Here is a 17,746-nt window from a genome sequence, read left to right as displayed (position 1 = left end):
CATCGGCTTTGAATTTACCTCCGAGTTTGTTCTTTTCCCACTCAAGAGATCAAATGTTTGATCTGCCTTTTCTAATATAGGTAAGAATTTTAAACTTGCACATTCTAGGCTCCTCAAAAAACAAACAAAAAAACCCCACCCCACAATCCACCCAAAACAACAGACCCCAAACTGCATAGAGTATAAAATTCTGTTAATCAGGAAATTAAAAAGCACTTTTGTAATTTTGACAACATAAACCACAAACATCACCCAAGAAAGATTATTTTTTTAGAAACATTTTAAACTCTATTGTGTTGCCAGGCAGAGCAAAATCAAAGGCAATGGGGACAAGTGGTGAAACAAGAGCTACGATCTACCAAGAAATGAAAAAATTGCCACATTTTAATGAAAAGCTACAATTTGCGTATTACTGGAAACAGAATATTTGCCAAAGGTGACAGGAACATAAAAAAACAAATGACCCCAACCCTACGACTCTCAAGATTAGCAATATTTCAATGACCTTGAGCCTGGCCTTGAATTTATTAAGTACCAGCTCTGCAGAAAAGGATGATTTTCAATCCCTGTGCACACTTCAGTTTAAATAATGCTCCACTGGATTTTTAAATTTTTTTTTTTAAAGCTAGAATGGTGTTACACTGCGATCCTTAATTCCCCACTTAATCCAATAATGGAAGCCAGTTTTGCAAAGTCTGTTCTCCTTAACCTTCCCCATCCTGGCAATTTTGTTTAAATGCTTCCTCTCCAGCCAGTTAATTTCTAAACAGTTCAGCACATGTGGTTTGGGAATTACAGGGTGGGTGGGAGGGGGGAATACAATTATAAATAAAATAACTGCTTTCTCATGAAGCTAAAGTAAATCTAGTCTGAAATTGCTTTTCCTGGCTTAGATCTTAGTCACTTAGCATTTTTAAGCAGCTGTCACAGGTAGATCACACTCTTCTCCCAGCACCCAATAGAAGATACATTCACAAATTGAAACAGCCCCCCTCTCTTTAAACCTTCTGTGTAGTCTTAGGTACCTCTGAGAGTGCGATCTAGGTGCCAACACTGGGAAGACTTGAGTTTCATGAGCACAATGTTACTTTGCCATGCACTTAGACGCATGCAGCCACAACAGGAAGTATTCGAAAACCTTCTGGGGCAAGACAAAAACTCCCTAAATCAGATCCTGCATGATGACTACTCACTAACCAGCCCTGTTCTGGAAGACAATCTCTGCAGAACAGTAATTTTCCAATAAGATTATCACGCCCCTGTTTAAAACAGCTATAAGCACTTAGCAGAAAGCATTCATGATATACTGGCTATGTGAAAACTAGTTACATTTATTTAAAATTCTGGATTATACTAAAAAAGCTGTCGGATCACATTACCCCAGTACCAACAGATGACCGGCATATGCAAGGTACATCCCAATTCATAGATCCTACTCGGTGCATGGGAAAACAGGCAACCATTAATTCAGCACGAAGCTTCAACAAACATGTAACACATCTGCAAGAGTGAGTACAACATGCAGAACATTTAAATAATCTCTAATTGCTGCCTACCCTCGGGTGCAGTATTCTCTTGTTTATAAGTAAAATATTACACAGCATAACAGGAACTGCTCTTTTCTTTTAGCCCCTAAACTATCTGGATTTATGGGCGACTAGCAGTTCAAACTTTCATGTTGATCGCCATGCACCCTGACAAAAATTCTGAAAAGCTTTACACAGTGATAATTTCAGTTCACTATGTGACCACACAGTGACCTGAAACCTGACTGTACATCTAGTACCTCCCTCTTGGGATTACTACCTCTAGTTGTTAAGCTTTTAGTTAGCTGTTTGGGGCTTGCTTGTTTTTAAAAGAGTTTATCCACTTGGGTTAACTACACTCTCTCTTCCAGGAAGCAACAGCAGCCATACCCACCTGCTGCCTGAAATGATGGTTTGGGTCAGACTTTAGACAAAACTATAACAACACAAAAAAATCTCCCTGCTCTACTGAAGCGGATGTTGGTTTGGGGGAGTTTTTGGCTTGTTCCCCCCCCCATGATCTGAATCTAGCGAACTGCTGTCTCCCTCAGCGGTGAGCCGCGCGGGAAGGCTTCGCGGGCGCGCCTTTAGCGGCGCGATTCCGCTGCGAGCCCCGGGCACCGCGGGGAGCGGATCTCAAACAGCAACTGAAACGACAGCATGGCCTCCCGCCGCCCGGACAACGGCTGGCGCTGGCAGCTCCGCGGGGGGAGGCGGCGCCCGGCTCCCCCGAGCCCCGGGGACGGCAGCGCCGAAGGTCCCCACCCCGCCGCTGACCTACGGCCTCGGCAGGCCCCGCCCCGCGGGGGAGGGCAGGGAGCGGGCCCCGGGCCTGCCAATCACGGTGAACGGCCGGCCGGCCGGCCTGCCCGGTACCGCCGTGACCTCAGGGGCTTCGGCGGCTCCGCCCCCTCCTCCCCTCCCCCGCCCCGGCCGGGGGGCACTTACCGTCCCGGGACGTGCCCATGAGCTGGTCCAGCATGGCGCGCATCTGGGCCTGCGCCGACATCTTGAGCGCGCGAGGGGCCGGCCCGGCCCGGCCGAGTCACGCCGACAGCGGCCTACAAGGCCCGAGGCCCGGCGCGGCGCTCAGCCCTCCCCCTCGCGTCACTGGCGGGCCCGGGCGGAGCCGCTCCCCCGACGCCGCGGGGGGGGGAAGCGGGCGCTGCCTCTGTCTCGCGCTCCCGGTGGAAGGCGAAGCGGGAAACCTGCCTCGCGCCGGCCTCGGTGCCGCCGCGCCGCCTCGCCTCCCCTCCCCCCTCCGCTCCTCCCGCTTCCTCTCACGCCTGCCACGCGCGCGCGCCAGCGGTAACGGAAACCCGCGCGCACGCGCCCTGAACCCCCTCGTCCGCTCCCCGACGTCAGCGCGGACGGGCCTTGGCGCCCGCTGATTGGCCACGGCGTGCGGTGTTCGGCCGGTGACGCACAGCGCGCCGAGGTCCCTGATTGGGCCGTCGAGCCTTTCGCCGGGTTGGGCCCCTGGGGCACGCTGATTGGCCGGGCGGCCTCGCGTAGCCGCTGTGACGTCCTGGTCTGCGGCTTAGCGGCGGCGGGGCCGGGGCGGCCTGCTCTGCTGCGGCCGGGAGCGACGCCAGGGCGCCGGGCCGGGCCCTGCGGGAGGGGGCTGTGGGGGCCTCGGCCCGCGCCCGCGAAGCAGAAGTCGGGCAGTGCCCGGTCCGGTGGGTCCGTCCCGGGTTCTTGCCCCTCTGAGGGGAAACCCAACCGGAACAGTTTCATGACGCTTGATTCTAACGTGGCTGAGCTGAAATTAATGCACGTGGCTGAGCTGAAATTAATGCAAAGCAGGAGGGAAACTTGGGCTATGTAACGGTCGTCTCTTACAGCCCAGCAGCCTGGTCCCGCTTACTCATCCCCGGGACAGGCACGTCTTCCCCTCGCTGGGACGCTCGCCGAGTAACGGGAGCAAGTTAATAAAGACGTGGGTGCGCGTAAGCATCTGAGCTAGGTAGGAGTGGGCATGAATGGCTACATACGTCTGAGCTAGCGCTGACGGAATATGCTTCTTCAAGACGACTGACATTCAGCACCATTTTAATGGCTCCGTTCTCCTCTCAAGCTGTCAAGTGCAGTTATGGTTGCATTGGTGAGAAAAAGCTACTGCAGTACCCGCTCTTTAGAGAACCTCCCTTAAAACTGCAGTTACTGTTATGTATTGCAGCTACTTCAACTTACAGAGCACCAAGATCCAGCCTCAGAAAGAGTTATTTTCACAATTTCTACCTATCTTACGTCCTGCATTTTGTGACTATCCCTTTCTTAACCGTCGTGTTGCCACCTAGTGCCCAAAAGCCGTCAATGACTGTCACCAGGATCAATTCTAATCGTCCACAACCAGGGTCGTGTTCAACTTTTAAGGTTAGCTTAATACGAGTGAGAAAAGGCAACCTAAAAAGCCATTAAAAACCCCACCCCCAATTATGTGGATTTCACAAGGACTTGCAGAGAGGATGCAATGCTCAGACGGGAGTATTCTATAATACATTTAGGAAAACATTCCCTCCCCGGTGCTCCTCAGCTATTCAGAACATGTCCCGGCTTTCTTTTTTCTTTAACATATAAATTTACTTTTGTTAGTCATTACATTACTTTGGATTGAAGGGGAAGTAACTGGAAGAGATACAGATCCTGGTTAACATTTTCACTATTTAGCACCTTAGTGTGTTTAGGGGAAATTGAGAAAATTTAGCTATCATTTGTACCCACACCGTACAACCTTTAGCTCTAGGTACTCTTTAAGGAGCATCTATTTCTGGCCAAATTCCAGCTTTTCTTCCAGAACTGGTTTCAGTGAGCCATTTAGTTTTCTTCTGGAGCAATACACTACAGGCTTTGGATGGAGTAAACCTTTAATGCATCTGGAAAGTAAATTGCAGAATGCAGCAGCTGCATTAGATAACTTAGAAGAACAAATACGTCACAGCCATTCCCAGGGTGGGGTGACTTCCCATAACTCTCATCTACTGAGCTACAAATAGGTTGGTACTTTCCCACCTGTGATATCAATACTTTTCAAAAAAAACACCACTGTTTAAGTAGTGATGTTATCCCACAAGTGTAAGGTCATTTACGCAGTGTGCGAGATGCCAATATACACACAGGGCAGAGGTATTTTATTTCATGTCTGTGCAGAGATGGGTGCTAGGTGGTAGCTCCACAAAGCTAGCACAAAGTTTGGTCATGCAGGTACAATATTTATACAGTCTAGTTATGCATATGCATAAGTAATTACACAAAGCAGTTTTCTATTGGTCTACATTTCTCTTATTTCAACTTAAAGCTACAGTGCTACTTTAATATTCTGCACATGCTTGCAGGAAGTGGGGGGGTAGCTTTCTTTGGTCTTTAATTGAGTCGGTGGTCGTGATTTCCCCCTGCCGTCTTTACCTTCCCCCTAGTTTCTGTACATCTTGTTGGCTTCATGTAGTGCCGAATCCTCCCAGCCCGGCAATCTCCCTTATAAGAAGATGTTTCCTTTATCAGTCCTTGAAGTTCCTCGTCTTAGTTTCTTCTTTGAAGGTTGGTGATTAATGAGGCCTGCATATTCCCCTTTTATCAGTCTCTTAGTTTTTCTTCAAGGGCGCAGTCATCAGCAAGGCACGTGTTGTTTATACAAAAAGTGTCTTTTTTGTATAGTTTCATAAGGCCTCTAGGGCCCTTACATCAGTGAGACACTGCAAGCATTGCAAACCGGATTTTTGGTCTACAGAACCTTAAAACTTGTAGTTCACATCTCCTTACCTTACCTAAGTAGCCCATGTCTCCCCCAGTTTTAAGGATCTATTGTGCCTATCCACTATACTTTGGAGATTAAACTATCCCCGAGTTTTAAATACAGCGGAAGAAGAATGTATAGATTTAGATGAAGTAATTCTGTTTGCAATGCTTTTCTGACAGAATACTTTGTTTTCCCTGGTAGTAAAAAAAACCCAAGTGCTCTTTTGTCATCCTTGCTTATAGCTCCTCCCCCATGTAAACAAGCCTCACATTTTTAGCCATTATAAGTCATCCTTATTACAGATTTCTTACACATCTTGCATATAATTCAACCCTCTTCTGAGAAGAGGGCAGCAACAATTCAAGCCAGTATTTCTTTTCTTATAAACTTGCTGTTCCAGAGTGCAAGACAAGCAAGAAAACGGCAGCCTGATTTGTGTATCTGGTGTAACTGGCAGTGATCAGTTCACTTTAGTTTATCTGAGATTCACAGCGTGTAAGAACAGCATAGGAAGCTTATAGTCACAGAGTTGACCACTCGGAGAAACACGTAATTCGTTAAGCAGTATTTGTCTCTTTGAATTGGTACCACTAGCTCACCACCATGGGAAAAAAAAAATCTTCAGGGCAAAAGAGGTTTGTGCTACTGTAGTGCTTGCCAGAACCCACTACTGTTCCAAAGAAAGGGCCTTTGCTCTTGGGAGAGTAGAAAATTCCCCCCTCCCCCCCCAAACATGGCTGGAAAACCCTACAGTAAGCAGACAAATTCTCTTACCTACAGGTTTTGAGGGGGGAACCAACAACCCTTGCAACTCCTTAGACAAGACAGTTTAGGAGAGAAGGCTGTCATGTTTTTCCACTACAGACAACCTTCCTCTCATTCCGTGGAGGCTGCCTGTCATACCACACGTTCAGATGGAAGGGCTGTGTCAGGTATGCTTGATAAACTGAGAGCAGGATTCCCACGTATGGCTCTTTCACACCACCCCCGCAACCTAAAATCGGCAGAAAACACAAACTAGATAAGCCAGGCCGTTTCCATAGTCTAGAATATTTATTCAGGAGTAAATAGGGAACGCAACACAACCGTCTTAACCCTTCCCTCCCGGCTGCTGAGGCAACCTGAAGCCCACCAGGCCGGCGACCTCCTCAGGCGAGCGCTCCCCTTTGCCGTGGTACTCCTGGTGAAGGGCCGTGTGCTCCCGGACGCTGCGGAGCAGGCAGAGGTAGGTGGCAGCCTGGAAGTGCAGCTCCTGCTGGGCCCGGCACAGCTTCTCGCTGGTGACCTGCCGAGAGGAGGGAACAAGCCCCGGAGGCTTCACCTCCCCCCGAGGCCACGGGCTTCCGCGCTGGGCTGCGCGGCCTCGGGCAGGGGCGCCCCCGCCTCGCCTCGCCTCGCCTCCACAGGGGGGAGGAGGCAGGAGGGAGAGAGGGGCGGGTAGGGGGAGCCCGCGCGTACCCGGTGGGCGCGGAAGGCCGCGACGATGTGCCGGTAGGCGGGCGTGTGGCGGTAGGGGCGGCCCGCCCGGCCGCTGGCGTGGCGGAGCTCGCGCAGGAGCCCGCGCAATGTCCGCAGTGGAGACCCCAGCGCCGCCATCTTCCGCCCCTCCCCGCCCGCCGACCAATCGAGCGCCGCCACCTCGCTGCGGCGGCCAATAAGGAAGCGGCCGGCGAGGGCGCGCTTCACCTTCGCGCCTTCGGCCGGGGGGCGCGGAGGAGGCGAGGCTGCGCCAGGGCGGGCTATCGAGCGCCGAGCCGAGCGATCGCCTTCTCCTTACCCCCACCCTCCGCAATCAGCGGAGGTCAAGTGGCGAAGGTCGAGCGTGAGGGGAGGCCGTGCCGAGCCCCGCCCCCGCCTCGCGCTTGGCCGTTGGGTGGGGGAAGGAGCGATTCGCCGCCGGCCTGTGCGCGGCGCGCGTGGGCCGTACGCACCGGAGCGGGACGCACTGGGAGGCACCCGAGGGGTCCGTCCCGCTTGCGGGAAGCCGAGCTGGGCTGTGGCCCCTCTCCGAGCAGCCCACGCGTGTTTGTGAGGTCTCCGGTCTTAAAACGGATCTGCACCTCGTTAGAACCCACGGGGGACGCTCGGAAATCCGTAGACCCGCGGCAGCCCGCGCCTCAAGGCCGGCGCTATATGGGCGCTGAGGAGCCCCTGCGGGTCGCGGCCGTCCCACCTGAGCCGGGCCGGGTGAAAAAAAACGCCCACCCCAGATGGGACTCGAACCCACAATCCCTGGCTTAGGAGGCCAATGCCTTATCCATTAGGCCACTGGGGCTGCCGCGGGAGAGGGTTTTCTGTGTGGGTACTTCTCTCCTGTCCCCGCCCCTCTTCCTTTTATGGAAAGCGCCGAAAGCCGCTGACTGGGCAGCACCTCCCCGCGCGCGGCTCGCGGACCGGAAGACGCCTGCCGCGTAGCCCACTGGGAGCGCGGGGAGCGGCCGGTGCTCGGCCGGGGAGGGCGGTGGCGCGGCCGGGGAGGCCGGGCGGGGGAAGTCGGGTTTCCTGCAGCTGGTACAGCAGGCCAGGACGCCAGACTTCGCCTTGAAATAGCACACCCCAAAAGGGAAGAGTTGCCGCCTTACACTAATCTTCCGATGGTCTTAAACTGCTGTTCCTTGCTCACAGTATTTCCCTTGAGCCCCGACTGAAGAACACTAGCAACGCTCCCCCAACCCAACAACTAAAAACCCAACAAAAAGGCCCAAGCGGCAACCCTTCAAGTGAAACCTTTTTGCATCTTTATTTTTGTGAGAAATCACAGAGCCAGGGGTAATATGTACATTCCTCTTTATTTAATACAGCACAGACACATGACACATAAAAAAAAGAAAAGTACACTCATGAAAAAAGCCTGTCGCAGTTAGGGACAGGGAACAGCTATGCCGAATTGAGTAAGGCTCCTACTGCAGAACAGGGGTCTGCCGGCAAGGTTGGATCCCAGAGCAAAGTCTGCTGCCAAAAAAAGGAAAGCAGAAAACAAAAGGGCAAGTCCCTCTCGGAAGAGGTGGAGGCAGCACTATCCGCAAGGTTCACAGGATACAAACCCTATTACTGTGTTTGGACCACAGCACTGATAAAGTGAGAAATGCTCTCCAGCTATTCTTGCAGAGGGCCAATAGTCCTGACCTCTGAAAACATCAGACTTCTCAGGGATAGCAAACCTGAGTATCTGGAAGGAGTGAAAACATCAAGTAGTCACACAGAAGAGAGTTAAAATTAGTCTCCCTGATAGGGCTCTGCTAGCCACAACCGGGAATGTGCAGGGGAACAAACCGGCTTCCCAGCTAACAAAAGACTAACAGCCATTAAACTGACCAGAACAATATACACATTTGGAACTGATGCAGGCTTTTGTGGCAGCAGCTTCTTCCTTTTCCTGCTTCAGTTCAGGATGGAAATCAAGCAGGCACCAGTTCCTCTGGCAAAGAGCCTTACACACTTTTAAAAAATTAAAATACAAAAAAAGGGAGACAGGTGTATTTACAAAATCCATGGCTGGTACAGTACATCATTTTTAAGACACACTAAATGCTACAATCTTTCAGGTCCTGAGATTATTACAAAAAAACCCAACAACTCAAAACTTGCGTTCAGGTCCAGTTTTATAAGGAGAGAGGAAAGAAATCACACATTTAAAACACAGTATCCCTTGAAGTTATTGGAACACACCTCCCTAAAAATCCAGATGAAAGCGGTGCTAACCACCCAAATGTAGCTGCATTTGGTTGTTCAGGCTTGTTGTCACAAGAGGGGAGCATTTCACAGGGGAGTTTCTCTGGAGAGCTCATCAGGTAAGCACACAGCTGTTAGGATCCTCTCTCCATCACTAAGCCCTATGATCCAAAATACACGAGTATTAAAAGGAGGATGGTGACCTTGTACAAATTCATGCTGGATTTGTACAAGGATTTGTAAAGCATCCCAGGAATCACCAACTGAAACAGGTTTGCCACCTTGTAGTAACTGCGTGTTCCTTTGAAGCTGAGGAATGCAAAGAATTCTAGCTGCGATACAAGGAAACACTTGGCCAGCTGTTTGTTCTGAGCTACCTAGTGAAAGGCAGGAAAACACTTTGTCCATCTGTTTCTCAGCCTTTCATTGTCTTGGGGATCACAGCAAATCAGGTAGAGTTAAGCTGACTATATCCAAACTTGCTAAAATATATATATACTAAAAGTGACACCAAACAAAGGATACTGAGGCCAAACCTCTGTCGAGGGGATGATCCCCACTACCATTAGCTGTGCAGGCAGGTATTTGGACTCTCTGTTCTTGACTGAGCCTCTTCACCAGGCAGAACTAAAGGGACTTGCACCCACACCTGTTTTTTTTCCCACTGAAATATTTGGAACATAGTGCTTTTGTATCACCAGAAGTTATCATCACAGATGCCCTTTCATTATAAGCATCTGACTTTAAGCTAGAGAATGCCAACATTTTAAGGATTACTCATTAAATGCTTCTAACCCTCAGTAAAAGAAGACTACGAGACAAATCACATAACAAGGGTACTAGTTTAACTGCTAAAATATAATGCTGCTCAGTAGACTTTTGGGGGTAAAAAGTAGTAGTTAATTCTGTAATATTTTTTAAACAGTAGTCCAAAAATAAAATTTCTCCATCTATTTCCAGTATGGATCTTGAGAACTATGCAAGAACATGGTACTAATTGCTACATGATGGAATCACCAGCAATAAAACACACACTACAGTTCTCACCTCTGAGCTAAATTGTTATTTGTAGTTACATACAACAAGACTAAAAGATCAGTGAGAAATACCTGGGGATCACAATTTAGCTTTCATTTAAAGATCCAGCTACTGTGTAGCCGATAACTCCCCTTGTTTCAAAGCAACTTCATTTAAGTGAGAAATTGATTTAATTCACTTCTGCTACTGGAAGGAAACCTGGGATGTCTCATTAGTTTCTCCCCAAATCCGATCTGTACATTAAAAAAACCATTGCTGCGGCTTCTTAAACCAGTTTTGAGAGCTGAATATTCTAAAAAACTCTCAGACTAAAACCTGTCACAAGAGGTGATTTTAGCTTCCCTCTCAAAGCAACTTCATGACACTTGACACTAGGTGTTGCACCAGTGAAAGGGTTTCTTTTTTTAAAATACAAATTTCTTTCTTCACATTAGCAAAAAAGACTTCTGCAGTACAGACATTCAAAAAATATTCCATTTTCTTTGGGTAAAACTTCAATATGTGTTAAGAGGGGTAGCTGGGGGAAGGAATGCATGTAACACTGAAACACGTAAATACTTACTTATCTGCATAGTTGATATTAGTGACTACTAATCAAACTAAGGCCTTATCTGGAAAAAGCTGAGAACACAAAGTTTCTTCCCCCACTCCCCAGGTGAAATCTGGTAAGTCTCAAAGAAGCTCTGGCTGCCTCAGCAGCTACTTGGTTTGGCCTATGATGGTGGTATTTCCTGACTGGTTTTGGTTGATTCTCTCCCTCCCTGTTTCTCTTGGTACTAGACAGTAACAAACGTAACTATCTGTTGATAAAATACATCTGCACACACTGCCAGGCAAAAAAAAAAACACAAAACAAACAAAAAAACCAAACAAACCCAAACAACAAAAAAACCCCAAACAAACCAAAACCCCTTAGTATTAAGCATGATAAGAGTCAAATAGTGTACACTGCTTGCTTTGGATTACTTCACCATAAAGTAAAACTTACTAGTTAATGGTTATTATTTAAAAGCAGGAGATGACAGCAAGGGAAGAGACTGAAATTCACTTCTAGATAGAAAACATGTTTTGTTTTTGTTCTTTTTTTTCCAGAGTTGCTCTGTAGAATTATAGCTGTCAAAAATGGCTACAAAATACAGACCTATATCCTTGACTACTGACAAGATTAGCACAGTTTTATTTATGAGGAGTGTGCAAAAACAGCTGTAGGGAATCTTTGTACTTCCCCAGTTTTGGGCCAGTTTCCAGGCCGTGCTGCTCTCTCAGCATAACTCATAGCAGCAGCAGGGCTTTCTACGGCCCCAAAAGGCTATTACAGCAGCAAGGGATCACCAGGTCATAGAAAAAGGATGATGAAGCCACACCAGAAGTTTCCACAAACAAAGCATTCCCCTACACAACAGTTATCTTTCCCATGGCCCAGCAAGCATACTTCTGGCTGCTTATTTTGGCAGATTTCTTAAGCAGTAGACAAAGATTTTCACAACAGCTGCATTTGTTAAAAAAGACTGCAACAGTCAACCATCATCACCAGCTGTAGCTTCCCCATCTTGCAGATCAGCCTAGGATAAAGAGCATGTGTGCCCAAAATGAATTAAACAGCAACAGAAGAGCCAGGTTAGCTCAGTTTACTGCCACAGGTGGATGTGGCAAACTCCACTGAAGGAACTTCACTGATGCACCTAAGGCAGATTAAGAAGCACCCTCACCATCACTCCAACTGGCTGAGCTACCTACCAGCAACAGTCCTATCTTTGACTGGCACCATTGGATTGGTAGAAGAAATCTGCCTATGGCCTAGTTTATGGAAACAGATTCACTCAAACATGTGAAGACAAGCCAAGAACTGAAATAGCAGTTAGGCTATGTTCCTGCCACAGGAACATGTTGTATTTGATATCTTATTTTCTGCTCTCTAGATGGGTTCTCCATTTATGAAGGACTCTTTATTCCATTCCCATTCTGGAAAGTAAATGCTTCCTTTTCATCTTGCAACTCAAAATTAGATCTTCCCCAGGGGAAGCACATCACAGAACTAGCACAGTCTAGTGATGCGTACATATGTTACCTTAGGTTTAGCACTTGGTCAACAAGTGAATTGCTAATTTCAGGTATGCATGTTTATAATAATCATAAGTTAGATAGATCCTTGGCACAGAACTTAAAATCACTAGATGATCTATTGCAGATTGCTAATTTAGTCAGAGAACAAGGAAACAAGCACAGACAGTATTATGAGGGTTCACTTGCAGCTAACAACACATGAACTTACTGTTCATCATATTAAGAGAACCATTAATGAAATCTCAATAAACTGAGAAAAAGTACAACTAGAAAAGTACTTCATGGTGAATGATTTAGGCAGCATGTGAGGCATAGCCACATTTAACTTCAATTAGCAGCTGCACTCTTGCAGGTTTTACCAAATTCCTTTTTGTATATGATGCATGGTAGAAAGTAAGTGACAGCTTCTGTAGATGTGAGAATCCTTGTAATAACCGGTGTCAAGCAGATGTGACTAGCCACACACAAGATTCCTTGCAATTCATCTCAACTTAAACTTGTTGCAAGCTGCTATTTTAACCTCCTTTCCCCTCCATCTCCTTGCGGTTGTCAGCCACAGGTCTTTGCCTCAGATTCAGTAATTGTATGAAGTGGTCCAGTATTTAATAAGGTTGCCAGACAGGAACCATAATGTTTTACTCATGGCCTAATTAAGATCCAAATTTAAAACCTTCAGAGAAAAATGCAAGAAGTTTCATTCCCATTAGCCACTTCCTTTCTCTCATGCACATCTACACACACTCACACACACTCTTTTATTGTACTGCCATCTTTGCACAAACGTTCACCTTTAAGTAAAGTGTTTAACAGAGCCAGCAGAATGTAGAAGGATGAACAGGTTTCTCAGGAATATTGCTGTATACGTGTGTGTGTGCACATGTGTGAGTGTGAGAGAGAAAGAACACACAAGCACACAGAACCAACGCCATGGTACAGCAGCTATGAAGTTACACACATTACACACGTTTTCTTTACAAAAGGGAAAAAAATAGTGTAACAGCATAAAGCCATCTTGGCAAGCTTAAGATTTTCCTCCAAAATGCCTTCCAGCACTTCAGGATCTCTGAGAAGAGTTTAAAGAGGGTAGGGAAATAAAATAAAAAAAAAAAAGGCACTTAAACAAAGGACAAAGGCCTGAATCAAGTAAGTCATGGAGGGTAACAGCCATTTCACCAGAGCTAGGACCAATCAAGATCTACCAACCTTTTTTTTAATTTCTATAAAATTAAAATTGCATAAAGTGTTAATTAATCAGTCATTTACCTACTGCTTTCACCTTCTGGTTCACTTTATAGAAAAAAAACACCCAAACAAAAAGCAAGTGTCCCTTTAATGATTTCCCCCTCAATTCAGCAAAAGTTAGGTGTGGGGGGAAGCCTTCCACAGCTTGGCCTGGCTGCAGGTTTTCCCTGCAATGCCATCTTCAAAAAAAAATCCAAAACAAAAGCAGAAGAGGGACCACTGTGCCTTCACAATTCACTCCCCCCAAAAAAACCAAAACAAAAACAACCCACAACCCAAACACCCCAACACTTCTAATCCATCTGTGGGCAAAAACTACTCAAAAGAAAACCAAACCAACTGTAAACTAGATTAAAATTTGCTAATAAATACAGCCAAAAGTTCATTTTACGAATGTAGCAGCAAATGTGATAAAGTTAGTTGGAGTCCAAGATGACTCCCAGAGTGTTAATGGTTCACACAACTGATGGCAGCTTGGGAGAGTTGCAGGATTTCTCTGTTTTCATGTCCTCAAGGGTCTTGCACCAAGTGGAGAAGGAGTGTGGAGGAAGGGTCAGGTGATGGGACCACGGGAAGGAAACAGGCTCTTGGCACCTGTCCCACCCCCAAATCTGTGCATCAGACAACTTTGATCGGATTCAAACAAGAAGCAGAACCCAGGTAATTAAAAGTTACTTCTGATTAGCAGAAAACAGATGTGAAACCCACAGCATCCACACTTGTAACTTAGCTGATCAGTATTAGTCATGTATCTCAAATTAACAGAGAAGGCTGGACAAAGTGATTTAGGCCATTTGCATCTTGGAGTGGGAGAACACTGCAGTTATAGTCCAAGGACTATATACCTGTTGGTATATAGTCCAACAGGTATTTGCAGCCTGTTTTTCATCTAGCCTGCCTTCTTTCTTTGCAAGTGTCTCGAAAGGATTTAAAATAGCTACCACAACTTTTGGGACTTTGGATCATGTAGCAGAAAATATTACCCAGACGGTTTTAACATCTAAAACCTATGTTTGAAATTATTGCTTGCATTTGTTTGGGGCTTTCAGTGAGCTTGACATGTTAGCTCATATACAGTCCCCAAACCAAGTTCAGCCCTGCTGCCTGGAAGAGACAGCTCTACTTGGCTTTCTTATTGCTTGTGAATACTGAGGGTTATTTAGTATGTACAACTACAGTTTATTTATTAACAAAGGCCCTTAAAAAGTAGTAAAAACTTGGGGGAAAACGTCTTTAGAAGAGCTGCTGTGCAGAAAATAGTAAAACATTAACGTAATTTTGCATTTGAACGTTGCAGAAATCTTTCACTTCCCCATCCTGTTTATGCTACCTGCAAAGGTCTCTGGGAGCCACCCTATTATTTCCTTTAATTTGGCCTTGCTAGGTTTAACCAGGGAGTATAGGGAACAGGGAACATAGACCCTTTCATCACTATGTTGCTGATTGCAAAGAAGCTCAGGAGTGTAATGACTGAAACCAGTCACCCTCTGTGTGGGGCTGTTTGAACTGGCTTCATGAACAATGTATGGTCATCTTTATTCTCATCATCCTACTACCTATTTCCACAATAAGTATTAGTTTACTTGTTTCCCAAGACTGAGAAGCTCAGTAGGCCACAGACAGGACTACTCTTACCCCCCTTAAGATTTAGAGAGGATACTCCTCAACTGAAGAGGAGGCATACTTCCAGGAAGAGAGGAATGTTGAAAGGAAAGTTGTGCTGTAGTTATAAAGGGCTCCAAGTCTCCCAGTATAAAATTTCATTAAGTATGAAGACAAAAGATGGCAATTTGAATGAGATGCCTTGATGAGGAAAACATAGAAGAGGTAGAACTCTCTTAGGACAGGGTCTTTTAAATATATTGCTGCCTGATGGCTCACGGCTGCAACTCCCTTAGCTACATGCATTGTTAAAAAGTATCAGGTTTGACACAGTTCAGAGAATTAGCATCCTGCCAGAACTGTTAGGCCTCAAAAAACAAAAGTTGTCTTGCTTCAACCCTTCCTGGAGAAAAAGAGGAAAAAAAAACCCAGATAAAGCTTGCATTCTAAATAGTTGATGGTATTTTGACAGAATTTGCACAGTATTAAGAATGCCAGAGTCTACGTAGCTGTATGTTGCAACTCTAAATAGCCTTGATGGAGATGCAAGCTTATCTAATCAACACGCCACATACAAAATATTAGCACTAGCTAAAAAGCATTTAATTGGCAGATGCTGTGGAGTGAAATTAACGAACTAATGCATCTTAAATTCAATCTGTCTTTCACAGAAGTGTTGTGCAAAAACATTTATTGCTGAGCTCAACCCAACATTTTTATACTAAATACACAATATATATTATTTTAAATTCACGTATATATATTTATATAAAATTAAAATGAGCTCTAAATAGAAAAGAAATTGTTGTCTGGTCTAAGAAAAATAAATCACATGTAAAAGAAACCTGAAAGCTATAAGTTAATCTAGCAAAAAACATTGAAGATTCATTATCAAAGTCTCTCTGGAAGGTGTGAGATAAGCAGTAGTCACTGGTTTAATCTCAAATCAAACTACTGAAAAGACTAGCTACTAGGAATTTCAGCATCTCTTAAAGGAATGTTTCAGGGTTGAAGGAGAAGGGCATCATACTATTTTATTTGCTCCTTTCCCCTATGACTTATTTCAGTTTCTGCCATTCTCACCTTTTATCTGACAGCGCAAGGGACTCAACACCGAAGTTCTGTCCTCATGTCGAAAGTGCAACATGTGCTGGATACTTCCTAACCTTACAAATGAACCAGTTGATGTATTGCTATCCAAAAAAAAAAAAGCCAGCTTTGCAGTCTTGTGCTACCATGTAAGGAAGAGTTCAGGTCAGGAACTCCCCAGGCCAGCAGGGGCTGGAAATGCTGGAGACAACCCATTCAGCCCCCAGAAGAGAAGGCACCTCTGGTCGCTTTTGAACGACTCCTCTTTGGCTAATGCCTGAAGCAGTACTAACCTGGCTCTGGAATACATCACCATCAGCTTTCTTTAACTAGCAAATCAGTGTAATGCATGGCTTTTGGGAGGAGTTAGATGAAAGATGAGGAAGATCTAGAATGAGAAAAGAACTGGTTGTTTTTTTATAAAAGACATGAATAGAACATTACTTAATTTCAGTAGCAGATAAGCACAAGGCAAGGAAAAGAAAGTTTAACAAATGGAAAGACTGAAAAATCAGTGTGCCTTTAAAAAAAAGGGGGGAAAGAAATGCTAGTCTGACCAATAAAATGTGGGTTTCCTTTTCATATAAATGGAAAAATTTCCATCTCCTTCCCCCCTTAAATAAGAATCTTTATATTAAAAAAAAATATCAAACAAGGAGCAAGGGATTTCCTAGTAGTCTGTGTCTCACATCTCAATGTACCAGGAGATCTGTTTTTGAAGACAACTCTCTAAGGAGACTGCATACACCTGTAGGCTCCCTAAAGCCAAACAGCCTTGTAAAGCTGGAAAAATGCCCATATCAGAAACTGCATTTGTGTAAGGGTTTAATTATAATGCAAAGTATCCCAGCACCACCTCTACTCTACATAACCTTTGGTCCACAACCACATAGTACACTCAGGACCTACACATAATCTTATACTGGGCACTTTGGGCACTAATGAAGTGGATGATTCCACCTTACACAATGGATGGAGAAACCTATTCTAGCTCCTCTCACGCTTTCAACTCTTCATTGGACATCACCCAGAAAAAAAAAAGTTTGTGCTGCTGTGGGTTTGACGATCAATTTCTTTTAAAAGCCAATCAGAGCAGATAAAAAAAGCTTGTTTCTTTAGGCAAGATCAAACTATGACCAGTCTGCATGACCAGGAGGACCAGTCCTCCTTTTCCTTCTCTCTTTGATCAAGTATTGTTTTCTTTTTCTTCTTCCTCTCACCACAGTGCTTGGGATCAGAATATGTAAACATCGACAGAAACAGCAGCCCTGTGACAATAAGCACTTTCCCAACTGGGCAGATTCTGTCAGCCAACCAGAACTGCTTCAGCTCCCTTGCTTGTCCAGAAGTCACTGGTTTTTCCGCTGTAACTTAGTGTCCCCTTTACTTTGGCCTCCATCTGTAGTTTAGAGACAGGAAAAGAAATGGAAGAATAAAAGCATGAGTGAACTTTTATTTTTATAACTTGCAGTAAAAGAGATAGGAATTTGACACGTTCAGCTTTAGCATCACCAAAAAGTACATTGTCTTTATAGGGTGGAAGACTTTGCATCTTCTCTGTAGTTCATTTATGAGAAATAACGCTGTTGAAACCTGAGATATCAGGCTTCGTATCAAAAGATACCATTTTTCTAAAGATTAAGTTGCAGCTTGGGATACTGAAAAAAATTTTAAAGTCAAGCCTTTCTTTAGAAGCCTTTACATTTTAATAAAGCATTTTTAGTATTCAACCCATGGCACTCACCGTGACAAAAAATTAAGGCTGTACCAAATAGCC

At 45.5% G+C, this 17,746-nt stretch overlaps 3 protein-coding genes and 1 non-coding gene across 8 annotated transcripts in view; all 4 read right to left on the bottom strand.

Moving 5' to 3' along the window:
• LUC7L2 (LUC7 like 2, pre-mRNA splicing factor) overlaps positions 1–2,840 on the bottom strand; it is a 36,204-nt gene extending 33,364 nt beyond the window's left edge. The window contains exon 1 of one of the 2 annotated variants that reach the window (XM_072867680.1): positions 2,475–2,840. In XM_072867680.1, the coding sequence (XP_072723781.1) occupies positions 2,475–2,535 (61 nt within the window). In that variant the 5' untranslated portion in view covers positions 2,536–2,840. Of the gene's footprint in view, positions 1–1,379; positions 1,433–2,474 lie in introns of those variants that run through there. The other variant, XM_072867671.1, reaches the window with a different exon arrangement.
• Positions 2,841–4,667: 1,827 nt separating this feature from the next.
• Positions 4,668–7,006, bottom strand: FMC1 (formation of mitochondrial complex V assembly factor 1 homolog). Of its 2 annotated transcripts, XR_012043420.1 has the most exons (3): positions 6,721–7,006; positions 6,037–6,547; positions 4,679–5,218 (listed from the first exon to the last, which is right to left on the bottom strand). XR_012043420.1 is itself a non-coding variant. In XM_072867693.1 (2 exons), the coding sequence occupies exons 1-2, from the start codon at positions 6,856–6,858 to the stop codon at positions 6,353–6,355; spliced, it is 333 nt and encodes a 110-aa protein (XP_072723794.1). In that variant the 5' UTR covers positions 6,859–7,006; the 3' UTR covers positions 4,668–6,352. The 2 variants fall into 2 exon arrangements, 1 of the variants encoding a protein (XP_072723794.1); XM_072867693.1 differs by having other exon boundaries at positions 4,668–6,547.
• A 458-nt stretch (positions 7,007–7,464) lies between these two features.
• Positions 7,465–7,537, bottom strand: TRNAR-CCU (transfer RNA arginine (anticodon CCU)). The gene has a single exon. It is a non-coding gene; the product is annotated as a tRNA-Arg (tRNA).
• A 501-nt stretch (positions 7,538–8,038) lies between these two features.
• Positions 8,039–17,746, bottom strand: part of UBN2 (ubinuclein 2) — a 56,162-nt gene continuing 46,454 nt past the window's right edge. For all 3 annotated transcript variants that reach the window (XM_072867651.1, XM_072867642.1, XM_072867659.1), the window contains exon 17: positions 8,039–17,368. In XM_072867651.1, the coding sequence (XP_072723752.1) occupies positions 17,319–17,368 (50 nt within the window). In that variant the 3' untranslated portion in view covers positions 8,039–17,318. The remainder of the gene's footprint in view (positions 17,369–17,746) is intronic.

This window comes from Ciconia boyciana, chromosome 1, assembly GCF_034638445.1.
Source record: "Ciconia boyciana chromosome 1, ASM3463844v1, whole genome shotgun sequence".
NCBI classification, from domain to species: domain Eukaryota; kingdom Metazoa; phylum Chordata; class Aves; order Ciconiiformes; family Ciconiidae; genus Ciconia; species Ciconia boyciana.
Note: the sequence above shows the minus strand (reverse complement) of the source record. Positions and strands in the feature narration are given on the sequence as shown.

What these genes read in the sequence shown, in the direction of transcription:
- FMC1 (XM_072867693.1), bottom strand. Translation starts at nt 6,858, where the DNA reads ATGGCGGCGCTGGGGTCTCCACTGCGGACATTGCGCGGGCTCCTGCGC. An exon ending in CGGCCTTCCGCGCCCACCGG is followed by an intron (nt 6,548 to 6,720) that starts GTACGCGCGGGC and finishes TCCTCTCGGCAG; the next exon opens with GTCACCAGCGAGAAGCTGTG.